Source organism: Dendrobates tinctorius, unplaced genomic scaffold (genome assembly GCF_039654945.1).
Source record: "Dendrobates tinctorius isolate UK_male_01 unplaced genomic scaffold, ASM3965494v1 ptg000196l, whole genome shotgun sequence".
Classification (NCBI taxonomy): domain Eukaryota; kingdom Metazoa; phylum Chordata; class Amphibia; order Anura; family Dendrobatidae; genus Dendrobates; species Dendrobates tinctorius.
Genome location: NW_027361863.1, coordinates 11,432,020 through 11,456,884, shown reverse-complemented (window position 1 = coordinate 11,456,884; position 24,865 = coordinate 11,432,020). Strand labels below are relative to the sequence as shown.

Sequence of the window (24,865 nt, the reverse complement as noted above, 5' to 3'; positions counted from 1 at the left end):
TACCATTCCTCTTCTTTGTTCTACCATTGCTGTCTTGTGAAATTTCTTCTTCTGTGTGGTGCCATTGCTGTTTTGTACCATTTCTCTTCTTTGTGGTACCATTTCTCTTCTTTGTGGTACCATTGCTGTCTTGTGAAATTTCTTCTTCTGTCTGGTGCAATGGCTGTCTTATAACATTTCTTTTACATCATTGCTGTCATATATATCCAAAGAGAAAAAAAAAGTAATGCTGGATCCTTGAATTAAAAATATCCTTGTTTTCATTTGAAAATCATTTAAAAAAAATTAGATCAGGGTAGTCAGTAACTGGTTGATGCAAGAACATTAGTCAACTAAGGCTCATGCCGAAATGCGCTAACCAGTTACTGACTACCCTGCATTCCTTTTTTTCTATTTGGATATATTTATTCACCCAGCCAATGGGGGCTGTGTTCCTTATTTGCATGGATCTGTCAGGTCAAAGGACTTTCTGGTGAGAAACATACCCTCTACTGATTTTTAGATTGCTGTCTTATAACATTTCTCTTCTGTGTGGGGCTGTTGCTCTCTTGTGACATTTCTCTTCCATGTGGTGCCATTGCTGACAGCATGAAAAGAGAAGGGGTTTTCTTTGATAAGTATCGGCCCTATTATAGTCGCATTTGCCGCACTCCTGTGTAGTGAATAATCACACCTACATGTGGGTGAACAGTTAATAATTTGCTAAACTTAACCCCTTTCTGTCATGTGACGTACTATCCCGTCCATGTGCCCTGGGACTTAATTCCCAGGGATGGGATAGTACGTCACAGCGATCAGCGGCGCCCACGTGGTGAGCGCCGCTGATCGCGGCCGGGTGTCAGCTGATTATCACAGCTGACACCCGGCACAACATGTCAGGGGAGGTCACGCCCCCGACACGTTAACCCCTTGCACACCGCGATCAAACACGATTGCAGTGTACCCGGGGTTAAAGAGAAGCATCGGCAGGGAGGGTGCTCAATCCGTGCTTCCCTGAGCCCCCCACAGCAGCGCAATGTGCAGCGCTGCTGTGGGGGGCTCCATCCCTGCAGGTCCCCGAATCCAAGATGGCGACGGGGACCTTCGGGAGCCTGCAGGGAGCTGACTTCCTCATGCCTGCAAAGCGCAGGCAAGGAGGAAGCCTTGAGCAGTGCCTGTGACAGATCGCTGATCTGTCACAGTGATCTGTGATGTGACAGATCAGCGATCTGTCACAGGACAGTGATGTCCCACCTGGGACAATGTATTAAAATTAAAAAAAAAAAAAGTGTAAAAATAATTTTAAAAAAAATCGCTAAATAAATTGAAAAAAAAAAATATTCCCTAATAAATTCATTTTTTGGAAATAAAAAAAACAAAAACAATAAAAGTACACATATTTGGTATCGTCGCGTCCGTAACGACCCGCCCTATAAAACTGTCCCATTAGTTAACCCCTTTAGCGAACCCCTTTAAAATAAAAATAAAAAATGAAGCAAAAAATAATGATTTATTATCATACCGCCGAAAAGTGCAATAACGCGCGATCAAAAAGACGCATATAAATATGCATGGTACCGCTGAAAACGTCAGCTTGTCCCGCAAAAAACGAGCCGCCATACAGCGTCATCAGTGAAAAAATAAAAAAGTTATAGCTCGCAGAATAAAGCGATGCAAAAATATTTTTTATATAAAATTGTTTTCATTGCATAAAACCGCCAAAACATAAAAAAACGACCTAAATGAGGTATCGCTGTAACCGTACCGATCCGAAGAATAAAACCGTCTTATCAATTTCACCGCACGCAGAATGGTGTAAGCGCACCCCCCAAAAGAAATTCATGAAACGCTGGTTTTTGTTCATTCTGCGCTCCAAAAATCGGAATAAAAAACGATCAAAAAAGTCACGTGCCCGAAAATGGTACCAATAAAAACGTCAACTCGTCCCGCAAAAAATTAGACCTCACATGACTCGGTGGATCAAAGTACGGAAAAATTATAGCTCTCAATATGTGGTGATGCAAAAACTACTTTTACAATAAAAAGCGTCTTTTAGCGTGCGACAGCTGCCAAACATAAAAACCGCCATAAATAGTAAATCAAACCCCCCGTTATCACCCCCTTAGTTAGGGAAAAATAATAAAATTAAAAGAAAATGTATTTATTTCCATTTTCCCATTAGGGCTAGGGTTAGGGCTAGGGCTAGGGTAGGGTTAGGGCTAGGGTTAGGGCTAGGGTTAGGGCTGAGATTAGGGTTAGGGGTGTGTTGGGGTTTGGGTTGGAGTTAGAATTGGGGGTTTCCACTGTTTGGGCACATCAGGGGCTCTCCAAATGCAACATGGCGTCTGATCTCAATTCCAGCCAATTCTGCGTTGAAAAAGTCAAATGGTGCTCCTTCCCTTCCAAGCTCTGCCATGCGCCCAAACAGTGTTTTACCCCCACATGTAGGGTATCAGCCTACTCAGGACAAATTGCAAAACAACTTTTGGGGTCCAATTTCTCATGTTACCCTTAGGAAAATAAAAAATTGGGGGCAAAAATATCATTTTTGTGGGAAAAAATGTTTTGTTTTTTTTATTTTCACGCCCGGGCGTTATAAACTTCTGTGAAGCATTTGGGGGTTCAAAGTGCTCACCACACATCTAGATAAGTTCCTTAGGGGGTCTAGTTTCCAAAATTGGGCCACTTATGGGGGGTTTCCACTGTTTAGGTACATCAGGGGCTCTCCAAAGGCAACATGACACCCGCAGACCATTCAATCAAAGTCTACATTCCAAAACGTCACTACTTCCCTTCCGAGCCCTGACGTGTGCCCATACAGTAGTTTTCTCCCACATTTGGGGTTATCAACGTACTCAGGACAAATTGGACAACAACTTTTGGGGTCCAATTTCTCCTGTTACCCTTGGGAAAATAAAAAAAATTGGTGACTAAAAGATCATGTTTGTGGAAAAAATACAATTTTTTTAATTTCACGCACGGGCGTTATAAACTTCTGTGAAGCACTGGGGGGTTCAAAGTGCTCACCACACATCTAGATAAGTTCCTTGGGGGGTCTAGTTTCCAAAATGGGGCCACTTGTGGGGGGTTTCCACTGTTTAGGTACATCAGGGACTCTCCAAACGTGACATGGCGTCTGATCTGAATTCTAGCCAATTTTGCATTGAAAAAGTCAAACGGTGCTCCTTCCCTTCTGAGCACTGCCATGCGCCAAAAGAGTGGTTCCCCCCACATATCAGGTATCAGCGTACTCAGGACAAATTGCACAATAACTTTGGCAGTCCAATTTCTCCTGTTACCCTTGGTAAAATAAAAAAAATTGAACCTGACTTATTTTTTTTGTGAAAAAAAGTTAAATGTTCATTTTTTTTAAATATTCAAAAAATTCCTGTGGAGCACCTGAAGGGTTAATAAACTTCTTGAATGTGGTTTTGAGCACCTTGAGGGGTGCAGTTTTTAGAATGGTGTCACGTTTGGGTATTTTCTATCATATAGACCCCTCAAAGTGACTTCAAATGTGATGTGGTCCGTAAAAATAAAATGGTGTTGCAAAATCCGTAAAAATAAAATGGTGTTGCAAAAATGAGAAATCGCTGGTCAACTTTTAACCCTTATAACTTCCTAACAAAAAAAAATTTGGGTTCCAAAATTGTGCTGATGTAAAGTAAACATGTGGGAAATGTTACTTATTAACTTTTTTGTGTGCCATATCTCTGTGATTTAATGGCATAAAAATTCAAAGTTGGAAAATTGCGAAATTTTCGCCAAATTTCCATTTTTCTCACAAATAAACGCAAGTTATATGAATGAAATTTTACCACTAACATGAAGTACAATATGTCACGAGAAAACAATGTCAGAATCACCGGGATCCATGGAAGCGTTCCAGAGTTATTACCTCATAAAGGGACAGTGGTCAGAATTGTTAGGCTGAGTTCACATGTTGCATTTTTTTCGCGTTTCCGTGGCGGTTTTAACTGCGCGATTTTGCCGCGAAAAATAAGCATCCCATGCATTCCTATGGGATTCCGCAATGCTGTGCTAATGCTGCGGTTTTTACCGCGGCGAAATCGCTTCGAGGTAAAAACCGCAGCATGCTCATTAATTTAGTGGAATTGCGGAGATCCCGCAACCCATAGGAATGCATTGTTCTGCTTACTTCCCGCATGTGGCTGTGCACACCATGCGAAAAGTAAGCAGAACAATTGCGGATGGTACCCACGGTCCGGAGGAGAGGAGACAGTCCTCTGGGCTTTGGGTACCATATCCCTGTAAAAAATAGAATTAAAATAAAAAATATTGCTATTCTCACCTTCCGGCGTCCCACGCAGCCTTCCCGCCTCTCTCTACGCTCCCGGTCCCAGTAAGCCTTTGCGAAAATGCCCGCGATGACGTCTGTTCTTGCGGGATTGCGAAGTCTCGCGACGTCATAGCGGGCATTTTCGCAAAGGATTACTGGGAACGGCTGCGCGGGACGTCGGAGGGTAAGAATAACACCTTTTATTTTTTTATTACATTCAATCTTTTACTACTGATGCTGCATAGGCGGCCTCAGTAGTAAAAAGTTGGTCACACTCGTCAAACACTATGTTTGACGAGTGTGACCAACCTGTCAATCAGTTCTCCAAGCGATGCTACAGATCGCTTGCAAAACGCTAGTTTTTCCGTGGGAAAATCACGCGAATTTTAAATGCGATTTTCCCATGGAATGGAATTCCGGAATTCTCGCGGTAATTTCCGCGAGAGTTCCGGTACGTGTGAACTTAGCCTAAAAATTGGCCCGTTCATGAAGGTGCAAACCACCCTTGGGGGTAAAGGGGTTAAACTTTCATTGGGGTGTACTCATTTTTGCAATAAAATCTTTCATGAATTTGGAAACTAACAACGCCCACTTACACTCACTGGCCGTCACTTGTAGAATAATATCCCACACAAAATGCTGATTCTGAAAGGCGACTAATGTGTTGGGGTGTACTCATTTAGAGATTACACCGAGAACTATAAGGCCTGTTTCACACTTCCGTTTTCAACCATCAGTCAAAATCTGCCGTTTTTTTCCCCATTGACTTGCATTACCGGTGGATCTTGCCGGATGGCCATCCGTTGGATCCGTTTTTTTGCGGATCCGCCAATTTTTTGCGTCCGCCGACATGTCTGGACGGACCATGCAATGTTTTGTTTTGCTGCAGGATCCGCATTTTACAGTGCGCATGCCCGGAGGAAGGAAGTCAGCCGGAAATTTAACCCTGAAATCCTTTCTGGCGGACGGAAAAACCTCTCTCTCTCTCTCTCTCTCGCTCTCTTTTTCCCGGGCTGCGGTTCCTTTAAAATTCTTCATTCGGCGGATCCGTCAAAATAACGATCCGGTGGCATCCGTTCACATCAGTTAGGGACGGATCCGCTTTCCGCCATTTTGGCGGATTTTAACTGACACAAAAAAAACTGATGTGTGAAAGAGGCCTAAGCGGAATTGCTGGGACTTGTGGTTCTCCCTGACAGGAAGCCACACGCTGCCCAGCATGGTTCCCGGCCTACACCTCCGCGCTCCGGCTCCTACCTCTGCCCCTTCCCCCGGCTCCTCCATAGAGCTCAGCCTCCACCCGGCTCCCCGCACACTACTCACCAGCACAGTATATCCCCCCGACAGGCAGCACAACCACCGCAGCTCCGGCCGGGCATCAGCCAGGATACAGGACTGGAACCCGGCAAATGCAGGAAGAGGGGTGATCCGAGCCATGCTCAGGATATTTCCTTCTCCCAACTACACACTGCCTCCCCTGTTTACATGTTTAATGGTACATTCCAAAGAGACCACGCCCTCCAGCCCGTCAACTGACGACGACAAAATATTTTCTACAAGCCACGCCTTCCTGTCTACAAAACCACGACGCCATTGGTCCCTGGTCACGAGTCCAACCCTATTGGGCTGAAGCGGTCCAATTAGGTTAAACGTTGCTTAGCGCTCCGCCTCGCCCTCCACAGGTGATCCCGGAAGTCAGGCGGGGGTCGGTCTCGTGATGAGGAGAAGAGGGAGCAGCAGACGGGAGCGGTCATGTCGGTATAGCGGGCGCTGAGCGGGATGGCGCGGCTCGTGCCTCCGCTGCTGGCCTCGGATTACAAGGAGTTCGGGCGGCAGCAGCTGCTGCGGGAGGCGCTCCGTGCCCGGCCCGGGGAGTGCCGGCTCCTCTGCAGCCCGGACCGGAGACACCTATTCCTCTGGCTGCTGCAGCAGAGGCGGCTGCTGTCCTTCCCGCGGCTGCCGGCCGAGGCTCCGCTCCCCGGGGCGCAGCTGGAGCAGAGCTGGCCGGCCCGGGACTCCCCGCAGCTGTGCGGCCTGCTCTTTCCGCAGTGCTCCCGGCAGGACGACTGGCTGCTGTGCCTGGTGTGGGAGAGCGGCCGGGCGGACGTGTGGAGCCCTCCGCGGGGGGCCGGCGGCCGGATGTGGCTCCTCCTGCGGAGCCTGGAGCTGTGCAACAGTCCGCGGGCCCGGGTGGTGGCGGTGGCCGGCGGAGGAGGAGGAGAGCTGGTGTGGTGCGAGGAGAGAGCCCCGAGCAGGCCCGCAACGCTGCAGCCAACCGGGCGCTCCATGTACTGCGTGTGCCGGAGAGCGCTGCACCTGTGTGCGAGACAGGTGAGAGGGGGAGGGGATGTAGTGTGCAGCTCCCATATATACTGTATACATGTACTATACAGCCCCCCCATATATATACACTGTATACAGCCCCCATATATACTGTGTTCATGTACTATACAGCCCCCCCCCCGGGCGCTCCATGTACTGCGTGTGCCGGAGAGCGCTGCGCCTGTGCGAGAGACAGGTGAGAGGGGGAGGGGATGTAGTGTGCAGCTCCCATATATACTGTATACATGTACTATACAGCCCCCCCCCATATATATACTGTATACAGCCCCCATATATACTGTGTTCATGTACTATACAGCCCCACCCCATCCCCGGGCGCTCCATGTACTGCGTGTGCCGGAGAGCGCTGCATCTGTGTGCGAGGCAGGTGGGAGGGGATGTAATGTGCAGCCCCCCATATATCTATACTGTGTACAGCCCCCATATATACTGTGTACTATACAGCCCCCCCCCAGGCGCTCCATGTACTGCGTGTGCCGGAGAGCGCTGCACCTGTGTGGGAGACAGGTGAGAGGGGGAGGGGATGTAGTGTGCAGCCCCCCATATATACTGTATACATGTACTATACAGCCCCCCCATATATATATGTATACTGTATACAGCCCCCAAATATACTGTGTTCATGTACTATACAGCCCCCCCCTGGGCGCTCCATGTACTACGTGTGCCGGAGAGTACTGCGCCTGTGTGCGAGACAGGTGGGAGGGGATGTAGTGTGCAGCCCCCCCATATATACTGTATACATGTACTATACAGCCCCCCCCATATATTATATATACTGTATACAGCCCCCATATATACTGTGTTCATGTACTATACAGCCGCCCCCCCCCCCCCCCCGGGCGCTCCATGCACTGCACCTGTGTGCGAGACAGGTGGGAGGGGATGTGTGCAGCCCCCCATATACATATACTGTGTACATGTACTATACAGCCCCCCCCCGGGCGCTCCATGTACTGCGTGTGCTGGAGGGTGCTGCACCTATGAGAGACAGGTGAGAGGGGATGTAGTGTGTACATATACTATACGTGTGAGGGGGTATATACTGTGTACATGTACTAAACAGCCCCCCCCCCCCCCCCGGGCGCTCCATGTACTGTGCGTGCCGGAGGGTGCTGCGCCTGTGAGCGAGACAGGTGGGAGGGGATGTAGTGTGCAGCCCCCCATATATATACTGTATACAGCCCCCATATATACTATGTACTGTGTGTGCCGGAGGGCGCTGCGCCTGTGTGCAAGACAGGTGAGGGGAAGGGGATGTAGTGTGCAGCCCCCCATATATGTACTATACAGCCACACACAACACACACCCCCCCCCCCGGCTGCTCCATGTACTGCTCGTGCCGGAGGGCGCTGCGCCTGTGTGCGAGACAGGTGAGGGGAAGGGGATGTAGTGTGCAGCCCCTATATATATCTACTCTATATAGCTCCCATATATACTGTGTACTATACAGCCCCCCCCGGCGCTCCATGTACTGCGTGTGCCGGAGGGTGCTGCGCCTGTGAGCGAGACAGGTGAGAGGGGGGGTATGTAGTGTACAGCCCCCCCCGGGCGCTCCATGTACTCTGTGTGCCAGAGGGCGCTGCGCCTGTGTGGGACACAGGTGAGAGGGGGAGGGGATGTAGTGTGCAGCCCCCCATATACTGTGTACATGTACTGTACAGCCCCCCCGGGCGCTCCATGTACTGCGTGTGCCGGTGGGCGCTGCGCCTGTGTGCGAGACAGGTGAGAGGGGGTTATGTAGTGTGTGGCCCCCCAGATATGTACTGTATACATAAACTGTACAGCCCTCCCGGGCGCTCCCATGTACTGCGTGTGCCGGAGGGCGCTGCGCCTGTGTGCGAGACAGGTGAGAGGATGTACTACTCCCCCTATATATACTGTACTATACACCCACCCCCACGTATACATGTATTATACACTCCTATATATATATATATATATATATACTGTACAGTACACATGTATATATGGGGGACTGTAAGTAACACATGTGTATATATGGGGGTGGGGGAGCTGTATATAGCACATGTTATGTACAGCTCCCATACATACTATATACAGTACATGTGTTAGAGATAGCCTCTATATATGTATGTGGGCTGCATATAATGTGTGTACGGTATATATGGGTGGGCTGCATATAATATGTATATGGGTGGGCTGCATATAATATGTGAATACGATTGACAAAGGAGATGACAGTCATTACAACAAAGGTTAATTCCTTAGGGTGCTTCCAAATTGAAATTCAATGAAGCTTTATTGGCAGAACTAAATACACATTAGTTTTGCCAAAGCAAGTGTACAAAAGGGGATAGGGACTGTAGGGATGTTGGGTAGGGACTGTAGGAAAGGTGGATGGGGCAGATCCAGGGTGGGGGCTGTAGAAGTCCATGGCATATCATGGCTGTCTTTCTCACAGTCTGACATTCGCTCACGTACCGCTATCTCCACTGCTCTCTCTTCTTCCCCCAGCAGGATATGTTTTCTCTTCCTACTTCCACATTGCACTTTTCTGCATTCTTGGTGCTCCTGTCAGGGCTTGCATCTATCCCCCTCCCTCGCGTAACGGAATTTGGATGTATTGCCTACGAGGCCATAGACTGAACTGGTGCTGACAGTCAGTGTGCGATCTGATGTGCACCATTTTCGGGAGTTAGTAGACGTCTGGGTGTCCACCTTCAGTAGGCGAATACCCCTGAAAATGATGCACCACAGGGTGCACGGTGACCGAGCGCACCTTCACTCTACCGCCACCATGATGGTGTATTGTGAGCAGACTGACTGCAGTTCTTTGCTCACAGTGGATAACCACATCCTGATTATTGGGTGCTCCCACTCTGTATGTAAATGACCTCTGGCCAGGTGCTGTCACCCCCTGATGGTTGTGATACAATTGGGGAATTCCTTGTCATTTCGAGAGCTATTGTACTTTAAGCTTTTGTAACCATTGATAGGAGCCTCCAGGTTACACTTCTAAGGTCCTTGTACAAACAAAGGCTAACTTATAGCCTCAGAACACTGATATTTAGCCATGCTCCATTCTATCTGCATATCTTATATACACAGTACTGTACACAGCAGGTAAGAGGAGGCGGTGCAGCAGCCAAGTGTGTGGATACTGAGCCTACACACCCTGTTTAAAATGTCAGGGTTTTTTTTTTTTTTTTTTAGTTTAAGGCTACTTTCACATTGGGGTTTTTTGCGCAGCACACTGTGCGCAATAGAAACGCACGCAAAAAAGCGCATCATGCGTTTTTGCATGCATTTGCATTTTTTTATGCGCATTCTCTAGGTGTTAAAACCAGTGTGTACACATTTTTACGCCAAAAATGCATGCGCACTAAAACGCAGACGAACGCATGTCCATGCTGATGCCTGCGTTCCCAGACTGTAATGCGTTATTTTGTCGTATTCCGTGCGCATGCATTTTTTTTTTTTTTTTTTTTTTTATGCCTTTCGGCGGACCCAAAAATGCAACAGGTTGCGTCTGGCACTCCTAGGCGCACACCCTGAAAAAACGCATATGAGCGAGTGCAAACGCAAGACTATGCGCCCCCCCCATGTTAAACATAGCGACGCATGGCGCACTATGCGCTGCGCAAAAAAGTTAATGTGAAACCAGCCTAAGAAAACTAATGCTAAAAATAATTTTCAGACCTTTATCTAACATTCTGTTCATCATCTGGCCAAATCCATACAGTAACAAACCAAAATAATTTTAATTTTGCAGGTCTAAAATGATTCTCCTTGGTGGTGCGATTCCTCCATGTCATAAACCTGACATTTTAAAAAGGTGTCTTCATGACTTTTTATATTCAGTACATGTACAGCTTTGCATGTAATTATATAAGACAGGGATGGATCGGTCCTGGATAGTAATAAGTGTTTATCAATTATCAAAATACAAACCATTAACAGGGTAAATCTCGTCACTATTTGGTGACCACTCTTTGCCTCCATCACGTCTTGTCTCTTGCAGTTGTGCGGATCCTTCTGTCTGTGTGATCCCAGGCAGACTGGATGATGTGAGGTCAGGGCTTTGTGGGGGCCGGATCATCACCCCCAGGACTCCTCATTCTTAATAACATTGACCAGGTGTTCGGAGTCGTTGTCTGGCAGCAGGATAAACTTGGGGCCACTCAGACGCCTCCCTGATATTACATGATAAATATTTAGCACTGGGGACACTACTAATCCTGACCACATCTCCGTTTGCTGAAATGCAGGACCTTCCACCATGCTTCACTATCTTCTACAGACACACACATCGTTCAGCTCTCCAACCTCTGGACAATAAACTTCTGTCACTGCCAAATATTCACATTGTGACTCCATTCAGAGACTGAAAGGTGTGGGGGTTTTTTTTTTTTTTTCCTGCACTGCTTTCATGAAAACCACTTCGGTCCTGACTTCTCTGCCCAGTAGATTGACGTAGCTTGTTGTTTGGGTTTCTGCCAATTCTGAGCTGATGGTACAGCTGTACATCTGATTTGAAAGACAAGTAGCATGATGTGTGTGTCATCTGCTGCACTAAGTTTCCTTGGCAGACCACTATGTCTATGGTCCTCAATATTGGCTATTTCTTGGTGTCCTCCACGCTAAGAAATACTGTCAGATACTTATCCATCATATAATATCAGGCAGGCATCTGACTTTCTCAAAATTTGATTCTGCAGCCGGACGATGCCCAAACATCCAGCCAATATCATTAACAACGAGGAGTCCTGGAAGTGATGATCCGGCCCCCACAGAGAGCCCTGAACTCTCATCATCCAGTATGGGATCACATGTAGAGGCAAGCCTCGTACACATAAGATCTGGGGTCAGATCTCCTAGATGTTTGGAAGAACCTCCTGCCAAATTCTTCATGACTTGTGTACAAGTGATGAACACAAAGTGCGATCACCAGATACTGATGGGTTTTTTAGATTTCTTTTGTTCATTTGCTTTCCATCTTAATTGCTAATTTATTGACGCTATTTCTGAAAGCATTGTTTACTCGAGCATTGTTCCATACCCGCCTAAGACTTTTGCGCAGCACTGAATGTTTGTGCTCCCTCCCCTCCCCCCCCCTTCACCTTATTATATGCCTGTAGCTTGTGCCCCCTCATGTAGCCTGACCTATAGAGCGGGCTGCCTTACTCCTTTCTGTAGATCATCTGCCCCATCCTTCTGTGTAATCTTGGAAGAGTTTCTGATCAATATTCTCTTTCTGTTTTCTGGACCACAGGTGACCTTGGGCAGCATGAAGATCGTCCTCCATCACAGCCCCTTGTACTCCATGCTCTCCTCCTCCAGTCACGTCTTCATGATTCCAGACAGTGACTCTCATCATCCTCTTCTCATATATTCCCTCCTGGAGGACAAGATGACCATGACCACCCCAACTACAGGGCTGCTCCGCAGCAAGGCTGTGGCTGAGGGGGACTATAAGAAGATGCTTCTGGAATACGCCGGCTTACTTTCTTCTCAAACGTCCTCCGCAGTCCTGCATTCGGTGGCTACCGGGGACGGGCAACTGCTGCTGATGACCACCGCTGGGCGGATATATCTGGTGCATGAGGATGGGACTGTGAGACGGATCTTTGATATCGAGTCTGTGGCGGAGGCTCAAGTTAAAATGCAAATATTTGGGCAGACGTTGGCTTGTGCTGTGGATAAAATGGTGCTCCTCATAGAGCTCAGTACCGGGAGACTCCTGACAAAGCAGCTGCTCCACGTCGATGAAGTGTTCTTCCTGCGGGTATTGGATACTGAAGATGTCCAGCTGCTCACAAGAGATGGCATATATACCATGAGCTCTACCCCCAGCCCTGAAGACGATGGCAAGTCGGAGCCCTCGTTGTTGGATATGGTCTATGAGGAGGCCTGTAAGTACTACCAAAGAAGAAGCCTGAGTAACAACAAGTTGACGGTGGCGGAGTTAAAGAAAGGGGAGATATTCCAAGCCCCCATCACCCTGTCCGCCATCCTAAACCACTACCAGAAAGATGGCAAAGCCAAGGACCTAGCGCAGTATGCGGATCTGATGGGCAATATAAGCAATGAGCTGCAAAGCTTCGTCAGTCTGGAGCGCCTCAAGACCTGCATTATTACTGTGTCTGGAGACGACATTGAGAAGTACTGCGAGGAGCTAGTGGATCATGAGGTCACTCGACTATTCCAGACCGATATGGACCGGGACTGTCTTGTGTATTTTAACTCCTTGTTCCGCACCTTTCCAAAGGCGGCTTGGATGTCCGTAAGGAATAACTTTCAGTTTCTTCAGAACGGAGACGGTAAACTCGTCATCCGAGCCACTGCTGACTTATGGAAGAAGGTGCTGAGTCCGCTCCCGGCGGGGTCTAGGGACAGCTCTCCTAATGGGGTGTACCCACTTTTTGAGGTAGTATGTCAATCTTTGTGCACCTTTAAACCTAAGTGGCTTCCTGTTTTCGTCCAGCATGCCCAGGACTGCACGGGGTTAGCCTGGAACTTTACGTCCAAAGATAACTGTGAAGATGCGCCCCTGTATAAAAGGGCCTTATCTGTCCTGCGGAAGTGGAAGAAAAACACTAATATGGACCTGGAGGTGGACATCCTGCTGTGCAGTGGGCGACCACAGGCCATCATCCAGGCCATACATGTACTCATCGGCCTACAACAATGGTCACGGGTGATAGAGGAGACGCTGAAGTTCTCGCGGCTCAGTCCCCGCATCACTAAGGACATTTTCTTCACCCTCCTGACGGAGTTCGTCAGGCACCGGCACTTGGACTCTTATGTCGAAGAGCTGTGCGAGATCTGTCCAGAAGAAGTGACTGCCACTGACATCTTGAGGATTGTCCTACATAATCTACCCACACTTGAGTCTAATCCTCTTCCAATCTGCTGCAGTGCGGAATATCTGACGATCGGGTTACTCAAACCTATCCTAAATAAAGTTCTGCAGAACCAGATGAGAAGGGACGAGAAGTTTCCAACGCTAACGTTTCCTCCGGCCGCTCCACAACGGGCGGACAAGTGTGTAACCGATAGTCCTGTACAGAACGGGGACGAGCTGTCTCCCACTGACATCTACTCCCCCTATGCTTTATAAGTTATTTCATTATTTATGTTGTCGTAGTGGGGGGTCTCATTACTAAAGGACACTCTGCTGCTTGCAGTGAGGTTTTGTTTTCAGCTTCCGTTGCATCCTTGTCTAATCACTCGCAATGCAGATGTGGCAATCTGAACAAAAATTCGGGTCAGAGGGGCTCGGATGTTACAGCCAAAATGGTGACAGTATTATGTGGGGTATCAAGCCTTGGACAGCCACAGCATATGTCTTAATGACTGGTACATGAGGCTCTGACCCTCACCCCCAAACCTATCCCCAGAATGGGGGTCACTTGACCCCAGTATTGCACAGTAGGGTGGCTGGTTTATATGTGGCTGTTAATCACATCTATGGGAGCTGTACTTGCAATTGCAATGAATGTTTTCTGTAACTCATGAAAGTGAACATGGAGAGCCCTAGAGGTTCACAACCACTTCTGCACTCGACCTCCGCCTGGATCTGGTGGTCGACTCGCCCATTAAATAAAAACAGTAAATTTCCAAGGTGGGGAACACCCATGTTAATGTAAATCTCCTCCATTTTGTCAGTGTTCTGCTTTTTATTAATTTCCTATTAGATGTTTACAGCGGAGACGGATCCCCTGCAATGAGATAAATGCCAATAACACAGGAGTGGGATATTTATGGCCTACTGTCACATTGTGAGGGTCTAACCCACCCCCCCACCCGATCGCCTGGGTAGTGGGTCTGTGTCCTCATCGTTCTGAGCCCCTTTAAAAAAACGGATACGCTACTCTTACCTTTTATTTGACATGTGGACAAAGTGCTCCCTCTAGTGGTGGCAGCGGGCAGTCAATTGTATGGGCTCCGGAGGATTTGGAGCTCTGTGTCAGAAAAGCAAGGACAAATATATCTGGTAAATTTGAACCCAAAAGAACAAAATGGTGTTGATTTTCGTAGTCTCTTTTAATGTATTTGTCGGAGAATCTAATCGTTAGGCCTCTGATGGCGCAACTGCTGCCGGGTTAGTCTCTGCTGGTAACATGGAGACAATCCAGCATTGATCTGACTCGTGTGAGACCATAGACTGGCAATATGTGACCCCCCCCCCCTTTGTATGTTGGGGGTCTTATGATAGAGTTTAGATTTGCTCTGATGGCAGGACAGGGGGTGGACCCCCTTGGCGATACCCAAACCTTTTCTCTTTTTCCTCATCAGTATTGTTAGTTTTTGTTTGTTTTTTTTTAAGTGTGTTTTATGGAAGTAAAGATCAATAGTTGTATTGCAGCAATTCCACAACTTCCACGTATACGTCCTATTTCAGTTCCTCGCTGTTTTCAGGATCTCTACTGTCGGGGGAATGCTAGTAGTCCGGTTTATAGTGTGGGGCTTAAGAGGTCTGCAGATACGTATACATCTCACAGCTGAGGGTCTGTTACAGCTGCATCCATCCTAGACAATCAATACATCAGCCTCTCTACCTGCACTGATACATTGTAGCAAACCATCATGGTGGAAAAGTATTGGGTACACGGACTGATCTCATTGGCAACAAACCCTCAGTTGTAAGAAGTATTAGGTCAGTTTTAGATCACTGACAGCAAGCAGAGATCTTGAAGACAGCGAGGCATTAATACATAAAGTTGTTTATTTACGTAAAGCCCCCAAACTGCGGCTCATGGACGTGGGCTCAACTGAAGACTGTTACTGTCCGACTATGTCTGTGAGATCTCAACAATATGGATTCCCAGAGACCACCATAAAATACTAATTGCACTTGTCTTCCTGTTCTAGCATGGTCCGGGGAGCTGTGGCTGTGTATAGCAGCACGCGGTGCAGCGCGGCAGCTTGTAGATGACGCACATTTTTAATATTTCAGTGTTTTATGGTATTATGATCAATAAATACTTTTAAATGTAAGTTTCTTGATGTGTGGTGATTGTCTGCAGCCTGTCCCTTCAAGACCACAGTGGTCGTCAACATGCAGCAGGCAGGGCTTGATGATAGGAGTTGTAGGTTTTGCAGTCGTGGGTCAGGGTAACGGCTCATGGCTTCCAAACATGCCCAACGCAGGTTTTACTTCTGTCGCAACATGGAACGCAGCTCTGGGGGTATAAACTGCAGCTCTACTAAGTGGAATACTGTACCAACAGCAACAATGATTAATTACATAGGTAGAGAAGACCCTTAACCAGGAGTGTCCCTGCTAATGATGGAGGCATGAAAGAGGACTACAACTCCCAGCATGCCTTGACCACTCCACCATGTTATTAGACTGTCTCCCTGTGTTGGGAGGAGGTAATGTGACCTTCCCCCAAGGAGAGGATAATGGCTTTCCAGGAAACGTAACCAGAAATCAATTGACGGGAACTGCTGTAAGGAAGAACGGCCCTGACTGTTGGCGGATAATGTGCACAGATCGATGCAGCCTGACTGATGCGGATGACTGCTCCCGGGTCTGGGGGTCCCGATCTGTCCGGCACCGCGCCCGCTGCTGCTCATCAGCCATATCGCATGGACTTCTAACATTCCTCCAACATTCTGTCGCCTCTCGGCCACATTCCCAGCTCTGATCGCACAGCGGGAAAACTGATTTTTGTGCTTTGCAGGTTTTTTTTGTTTGCACAATGGAGCATGTTGCTTCTTTCTGCATTTTTCACCCATTGAAATGAATGGGTGGTGAAAAAAAAAAAAAAACGCAGGTATCCATCAGGTTTTATGGCTTTTTTTTTTTTTTTTGTACCAAAACCTGATTTTAACAGAATAAGACTTTTTTTTTTTGCAACACTAAACTTTATCCGCATGCACAAGAGACAAATCTAACAAGCTAAAACGACGCACAAAATGCAAAAACAAAAAACATGCTTTTTTTTTTTTTCTGTAGCTTATTTCCTGCCAAGAGATCAGGTTTTGCTGCAGAAGAAAAACACCCAGTGTGAACTACCCTTATTCTGGGGCTACACAGTGACTTTGACCACATTTGCAGAAATCGTGTTGTGCCACTGCTTTAACCCCAAGGATAAACAAGTAGCAAAAAAACTGAAACGACTTGGACTTTTCCTTGATACATTAATCAATTGCGATTTAAAAAAAAAAAAAAAAGTTGCAAAATGAAAGCGCTCCTCTCCCCCCAGTGGTAATTTTTAGCTACATCAGAATATTTTGAGCAAATTTTCCAACCTTCTAGACAGCAAGCATTTTTGATTATGTGCCCATATGGAGTCATGGGATCCTCCTATGTTCTACCCAACATTATATGGAATCACGGACTTTACGTTTTTGGGGATATTCCTCCCCAAGGCAGAAGTGTCGACTCTCCAGCTCCTCTGGAGCCGCAGTTTATATGTGACGTGTGTAATAAAATGGGTGATTTTATAAAAAAAAAAAAGTATTCTGGAAATTCCTAGAGGCGAGAAGACAAGAGGATGAGTGTAGTCAGAGCTCACGTCGGGATCTACGTAATGACCATTTTTATGTGGTGGCTTGATATTGTCTTCTGCAGAAGGCGGATGATGTGTGACCGGTTCATCCGTGCAGAGTAATGGGGTGAGGTGAGAGCGATGCTGGACGTACTGCGACCTGGACACATTTCAGGATGAAATGGATGGAGTAGGAAAAAAATCTGACTCCGTTCTTACCGAAACCTCAGCCGAGTTTATTATATGGCCCCAGAAAGAATATTACATGGTAGATGTTAAAGGGAGTTTGTCAGCAAGCACAAAATGACTGTTCAAAACAAGCACAGGTGCTCGAGGGGCCAAACGGTTAGGTGCCCCTTCTCACCTACTTGTTTTCCACCGTCCTCTTCCTTGATTGACAGCTCTAGCATTACAAGGAATGGCAGAGATGGAAAGCAAGGTGGCGGGAAGGTGCAGTAAACAGCTCAGCCATGGCAAGGGTGCTGCGAGTGCCTGTGCTTGGTTGGTCCAGTGCAGTCATATTATGGTGAGAGCGTTCCTTTAAATCAGTTGTAAGCGCATTATTTATTTTTTTCACAAGGTGGGTTGCAAAAGATAAAAAAATAAAAGATTCTGTAGTCTCCTTACACATCCCAAACCCCTACCTTTCCCGCCGCAGCACCGTTTATCAGATCACGCTCATGTCTTAATCAGTATTATGACACGAGTGTGCTCTGATAACCCTGTGTGCTCTGATCATCTGCTGATGATTGGCAGCAGCGGGGCGTTGCTGCAGCACAATGTGGAAACCGGTGAGCAGCGTTTCATTGTTTTGTTTTTTTAATAAACCTATCCCAACACTTACTTTAAAGCTCCACTCAAACCCCATCTATCTGTGCACCTCTTTTTTTTTTTTTTTAACTAACAGAATGAATTTGGATGAGTTGGTAATTTGCAAATGTGCATCTGTAGGAATTTTAGCCCGTATAAACTTACAAGCGCTCACCAGACAAACAAAGTGTTCATTCTTTGGCTGATTGGATTGTTTTTTGCTGGCAAAGAAAAAAAAAAAAACACAGCAGCAACACCTCGCCTGGTGAATGGCGAAGCAACCATTGGCACTCCTAAGTGTACCGTCACTGACCTATGGGGTTCAGTTTTAATAATAATTTTATTTCTATAGCGCCGACATATTCCGCAGCACTTTACATTTCAGAGGGGACTTGTACAGACAATAGACATTACAGCATAACAATAATCACATAGATCATAACAGATACCAAGAGGAATGAGGGTCCTGCTCGCAAGCTTACAGTCTATGAGGAAAGAGGTAGACACGAAAGGTGGGTGGTAACAGTTGCTTTTATTGTTTGGACCATCCCTAGTGTATGAATCGGGTGTTCCTGTTGCTGCATGAACCGGTTATCAGCCTAAGTGTGTAACATTACAGACACAGAGGGCTATTAAATGCATAAAGCATGTGAGAACATGATGCGGGGAACCTGGTTATGATAAAAAATGTTGAATGAGCCACACAGGGCTAGTTAGATAAATATGTTGAGGCGATAGGCCAGTCCGAACAAATGCATTTTTAGGTCACGCTTAAAACTGTGGGTATTGGGGATTAATCAAATTATCCTGGATAGTGCATTCCAAAAAATTGGCGCAGCACGTGAGAAGTCTTGGAGATGGGAGTGGGAGGTTCTGATTATTGAGGATGTTAACCTCAGGTCATCAGCAGAACGGAGGGCGCGGGTAGGGTGGTAGGCTGAGACGAGGGAGGAATGTAGGGTGTGCTGAGCCATGGAGAGCTTTGTGGGTGAGGGTAGTAAGTTTATACTGAATTCTGGAGTGGATGGGTAGCCAGTGTAATGACTGGCACAAGGTAGAGGCATCGGTATAACGATTGGTGAGGAATATAATCCTGGCTGCAGCATTTGGGACAGATTGGAGAGGGGAGAGTTTGGTAAGAGGGAGACCTATTAGAAGAGAGTTACAATAGTCGAGACGAGAATGAATAAGAGAAACAGTAAGAGTTTTTGCAGAGTCAAAAGTAAGAAAAGGTCGAATTCTAGAAATGTTTTTAAGGTGCACATAACAAGAGCGAACCAGTGATCGGATGTGGGGGGTGAATGAAAGCTCAGAATCAAGTATGACCCCAAGACAGCGGGCCTGTTGCTGGGGAGTAATAGTGGAGCCACACACGGAAATGGCAATGTCGGGTATAGGTACATTAGTAGAGGGAGGAAACACCAGGAGTTCAGTCTTTGACAGGTTCAGTTTCAGATATAGTGAGGACATGATGTTAGACACAGCGTTTAGATAATCGCCGGTGTTTTCCAAAAAGGCTGGCGAGATGTCAGGAGAAGAAGCGTATAATTGGGTGTCAGCATAGAGATGGTACTGGAAACCAAATCTACTGATTGTCCATTAGGGGCAGTGTACAAAGAGAAGAGGAGGGGGCCTAGAGCCGATCCTTGAGGAACCCCAACAGTAAGGGGAAGGTGAGAGGAGGAGCAGCCAGCTGTTTTGTGGGGTCCTCGCACTGTGGAGGAGAAAAAAAAATAGTCACATGAGGAAAGATTGTCACTGACACTCCAGAGCTCGGGCGTGGGGTATCGATGCTGCGTTGAGAGCTGATGGTTCCCCTCCGCTGACCCAGAACATCTATAAAACAAACAAGACTTCGTGGGTTTTAGGAGAGACTGGAAAGGACGGGGCCATGTCTCCATCCTGCCTTCTTTTTTACACTGTATTATTATGACCTCGGTATCCAGGTCTCCTAATTACAAGGCACAATGGCCACACTCACGCCTGGCACCTATGGCATGTTGGCTGCTTCCCAAGTATGAGAGGTGGATAAACCAAATCACATCGTGACCTTGGAACACAACAAGGAAGTAAAGTTTCTGGCTTCACCTGCTCGATGTTTCGGTAAGTACCTGGCACTAAACCCTGCCAGTCCAGTCTGAAGGAAGCGTTGCCTCTGGGCCGAGCGCGGCATCTTAGGTGCCCCATCCTCCCTCCTGATCTTGGATAATCGTACAAGGGTCGTTATTGGTAATTTATATGATATACACGTCCAAAGCCTCCTATCACTGGCCGACCGGTGACACAGACTTGTCGAAACCACCTGTCATATTTGCAGGTCATGATCCAATTCGAAGAGGTGGAAACAGGCAAGAAAACAAGAAATGAGGTTACTGACGCCTCTAAATGTTCCAACACACCTTCAATAGCTGTTCCCACTCGACCGTCGCTATCGCTCCTGATTCCAACATATTCATGAACACAGATCAGCTGAGTGCATGACCTGTATGGGGAGAGAGGAGTAAGCCGCTGCCAGACACTTCTACCCGTAGCTTACCTCCTGTGAGGCGGAAATGTAACATGGACAAATCTTTACATCATGGTAATTACACAGGTATTGTTTTCCATTGAAAGGTGAGTCCTGTAGGGAAGGAGGCGTTGAGCCCAGGACCACCATCATCAAAATCATCCCGGATGAAGCTGTGGCGCATGTGCCATAAGGATCCGGACATCAGATTTTGGTGCAGTGTCCCCGGCCTCATGGTGGGTTCTATAGTGTCCCTGGCTTAGGCTAGTTTCACACTAGCGTTCTTGGGCGCAGCGCACGGCTGCCGCTAAGCCCCGCCCCTGGCCGCGCCCCTCCGGTCAGTTCCTCCTCTGATTGCATGAGGCTGCATGCGATCAGCGTATCCTATATTTAGCGTTGGATACGCTGATCGTGCGCTGGTCTGATTTTGCTGGCACTGCGCCCCGCGCACAAAAACGCGCAGCGCCAGCAAAATCAGACCAGCGCACGATCAGCGTATCCAACGCTAAATATAAGATACGCTGATCGCATGCAGCCTCATGCAATCAGAGGAGGAACTGACCGGAGGGGGCGGGACTTAGTGGCGGCCGTGCGCTGCGTCCAAGAACGCTATTGTGAAACTAGTCTTACGTACATGTTCTATCCTTGTTTCTCATGGATAAAACTCGTGAATATCCATAGACAAATGGGCTCATCTATTTTTTGGCAAGTTGATCCTTAACACAGGTCAAAAAATGGCCACGCCTTTTTTTTTTTTCGCAGATACTTGTTCTGCAGAAAACACAGACATTCACCCATTATAGAGTTGGGAGGGACCTCCAGGGTCATTGTGTCCAACCCCGTTCTCAATGCAGATGTCACTAAACCATCTCGGACAGATGTCTGTCCAGCCTCTGAAGACTTCCATTGAAGGAGAACTCACCACTAGTGATGAGCGAGAATACTCGTTGCTCTGGTGTCCTCTGAGTATTTTGGCGTGCTCGGAGATTTAGTTTTCGTCTTCTCATCTGCATGATTTGCGACTTGTAGACAGGCTGAATACATGTGTGGAATGCCTGATTGTTAGGGAATTCCCACATGTATTCACATTGTCTACAAGTCGCAAATCATGCAGACAGGACGAGGAAAACTAAATCTCCGAGCACGCCAAAAAAACTCAGAGACCACCCGAGCAACGAGTATACTCGCTCATCACTACTCACCACCTCTCATGGCAATCAGATGGATCACAAAACACCCAGACAGCACATGGATGGCATCCTAGGATTTTCCATTTTTCACTGTTTGCTAGGAGAAGCTTGAGAAACCTCCAGCAGTTTTTTTGTTTTTTTTTGCATATATGAAAAAAAAAAATGAAACACTGATAGTAAAAACAAACCAAATACTGCCGAAAATCTGATCCAACGCAATGGGAATAAAAGGACAAGAAATAGGAAAAACCCAATGTGGCTAAACAAAGTAGTAAGTGGCAATTAACAGTAAAAAGAAAGCATTTAAACTACTAAAGCAGGATGGCCCCGCTGAAGCTCTAAAAAACTATAGGGAGGAAAATACTTTATCTTAAAAACTAATTAAAGCTGCCAAAAAGGAAACAGAGAAGCACATTGCTAAGGAGAGTAAAGGGCCTGTCACACTAAGAGATATCGCTGTGTGTGATACCTACGACCCGCTCCCCCGCTGGTTATCGCTGATCGCGCGAGAACGTCCAGGACTGTTTCTCGTCGTCAGCTTCCTGCGGCGCTTCCTGTGGAGAGACGAGCGTGGAGCCGGGCGGGAGGACGCAGGATCGCCTAGTGTGACAGGTAAGTAGCGACCCCCGACCCCTTAGATTTCGCTGGTGAGATCTGCCTGTGTGGCAGCTCACTAGCGACCACTTAGCGATGTACCAGCGATCCTGACCGCGTCATATCGCTGGTCGGGATCGCTGGTACTTCGCTAAGTGTGACAGTACCTTAAAACTAATCCCAAACTGTTCTTCAACTACATCAATAGTAAAAGAATCAATAGTGAAAGTGTAGGCCCCTTAAAAAACTGTGAGGAAAGTATGGTTGTAGATGATGAGGAAAAAGCGAATATATTAAACACCTTCTTCTCCACGTATTCACGGTGGAAAATGAAATATCGAGAGACAAAGAAAACCCGAAATTAAGGGTCACCAATCTAACCCAAGAAGAGGTGTGAAAGCAGCTAAATAAGATTATATTAGATAAATGTCCGGGTCCGTATGGCATACACCCACGAGTACTAAGAGAACTAAGTAATGTAATAGACACACCATTATTTCTTATATTTAGAGACTATAGCGACGGTGTCTGTTGCACAGGACTGGCTCATAGCAAATGTGGTACCAATATTCAAAAAGGGCTCTAAAAGCGACCCTGGAAATTATAGGCCAGTAAGTCTACCCTCTATTGTTGGTGAGATATGTGAAGGGTTTCTGAGGGATGTTATTCCGGATTATCTCAATGAGAATAACTGTTTAACCCCTTAATGACCAGGGGTATTTTTGGTTTTACATTTTCATTTTTCCCTCCCCTTCTTTCCAGAGCCATAACTTTTTTATTTTTCCGTTTATATGGCCATGTGAGGGCTTATTTTTTGCGGGACGAGTTGTACTTTTAAATGACATCATTGGTTTTACCATATCGTGTACTCGAAAATGAGAAAAAAATTCCAAGTGCGGTGAAATTGCAAAAAAAGTGCAATCCCACACTTGTTTTTTGCTTGGCTTTTTTGTTAGGTTCACTAGATGCTAAACCTGACCTGCCATTATGATTCTCCAGGTCATTACGAGTTCATAGACACCAAACATGTCTATGTCCTCTTTTATCTAAGTGGTGAAAAAAAATTCCAAAGTTTGCTAAAAAAAAAAAAATTTGCGCAATTTTCCGAGACCCGTAGCGTCTCCATTTTTCATGATCTGGGGTCGGGTGAGGGCTTATTTTTTCCGTGCCCGACTGACGTTTTTAATGATACCACTTTTGTGCAGATACATTCTTTTGATCGCCCGTTATTGCATTTTAATGCAATGTCTTGGTGACCAAAAAAACGTAATTCTGGCGTTTTTAATTTTTTTCTCGCTACGCCGTATAGCGATCGGGCTAATGCTTTTATTTTTATTGATAGATCGGGCGATTCTGAACGCGGAGATACCTAATATGTGTATGTGGGATTTTTTTTTTTACTGTTTTATTTTGATTGGGGCGAAAGGGGGGTGATTTGAACTTTTAGATTTTTTAAAAAAATTTTTATTTTTAAACATTTTTTTTTTTTTTACTTTTGGCATGCTTCAATAGCCTCGAAGCTTGCGCAACCCGATCGGCTCTGCTACATATGGGCGATGAGCAGATCGCCCATATGTGGCAGATTTACTGCTGTGCTTTCAGCGCCGACCACCAGGTGGCGCTGAAAGCCATATGCCTGGAACAACCATAGAGGTCTCATAGAGACCTCTGGTTGTCCAGGCAACGTGGCGCCGACCCCCGATCACGTGACGGGGGTCGGCGGTGACGTCATTTCCGGCCCGGCGGCCGGAAATGCTATTTAAATGCACGCTGTCAGCTTTGACAGCGGCATTTAACTAGTTAATAGGCGCGGGCGGACGGCGATTCCGCTCGCGCCTATTGCGGGCACATGTCAGCTGTTCATAACAGCTGACATGTCCCGGCTTTGATGCGGGCTCAGTGCCGGAGCCCTCATCAAAGCAGGGGAGATGTCTGATGACGGACTGTGTCCGTCATTGGACATTAAGGGGTTAACGCCATATCAGCATGGGTTTATGAGGAATCGCTCCTGTCAAACCAATCTAATCAGTTTTTATGAAGAGGTAAGCTATAGACTGGACCAAGGTGAGTCATTGGATGTGGTATATCTTGATTCTTCCAAAGGTTGGTACACAAAATGAGAATGCTGGGTCTGGGGGAAAATGTGTGTAAATGGGTAAGTAACTGGCTGAGTGATAGAAAGCAGAGGGTGGTTATAAATGGTATATTCTCTAACTGGGTCGCTGTGACCAGTGGGGACCGCAGGGGTCGGTGTTGGGACCTCTTCTCTTCAACATATTTATTAACGATCTGGTAGAAGGTTTACACAGTAAACACCAAGGTTACTTACTGGTAGCAGATTTTTCCAGAGCCCATGACGGCACACAAGAGAGAGGGGATCCGCCCAGTCAGGACAGGAACCCTACTGAAGATAAAAGGGGCGGTACCTCTCCCTCGCTTCAGTTGGATTACAGAGCATGAGAGGCCCCCCAGGTTAGTGCACATGGTAAAACTATCACCACATTATATCTAACTAAAATAAAAGCACCCACACTATAGTGCACACCAAAGGAGTGAAAAGGGGGGGATATACAGGTGCCGTCATGGGCTCCAGAAAAACCAGCTACCGGTAAGTAACCTTGGTGGTTTCCCGTCTCCCATGACGGCACACATGAGAGACTTTTGTAGAATAAGACACCT

At 46.8% G+C, this 24,865-nt stretch overlaps 2 protein-coding genes across 3 annotated transcripts in view; one reads left to right on the top strand and one right to left on the bottom strand.

The window, feature by feature from the left end:
- Nucleotides 1-5,760, bottom strand: part of ARMH3 (armadillo like helical domain containing 3) — a 78,583-nt gene extending 72,823 nt beyond the window's left edge. Inside the window, exon 1 of one of the 2 annotated variants that reach the window (XM_073552888.1) lies at nucleotides 5,603-5,760. The gene's annotated coding sequence lies outside the window, so the exon portion shown is untranslated. Of the gene's footprint in view, nucleotides 1-5,536; nucleotides 5,571-5,602 lie in introns of those variants that run through there. The other variant, XM_073552889.1, reaches the window with a different exon arrangement.
- A 119-nt stretch (nucleotides 5,761-5,879) lies between these two features.
- On the top strand, nucleotides 5,880-15,587 carry HPS6 (HPS6 biogenesis of lysosomal organelles complex 2 subunit 3). The gene is made up of 2 exons (XM_073552887.1): nucleotides 5,880-6,610; nucleotides 11,860-15,587. Exons 1-2 carry the CDS (start codon nucleotides 6,059-6,061, stop codon nucleotides 13,705-13,707), a joined length of 2,400 nt encoding a protein of 799 aa, XP_073408988.1. The 5' UTR covers nucleotides 5,880-6,058; the 3' UTR covers nucleotides 13,708-15,587.
- Nucleotides 15,588-24,865: the final 9,278 nt, after the last annotated feature.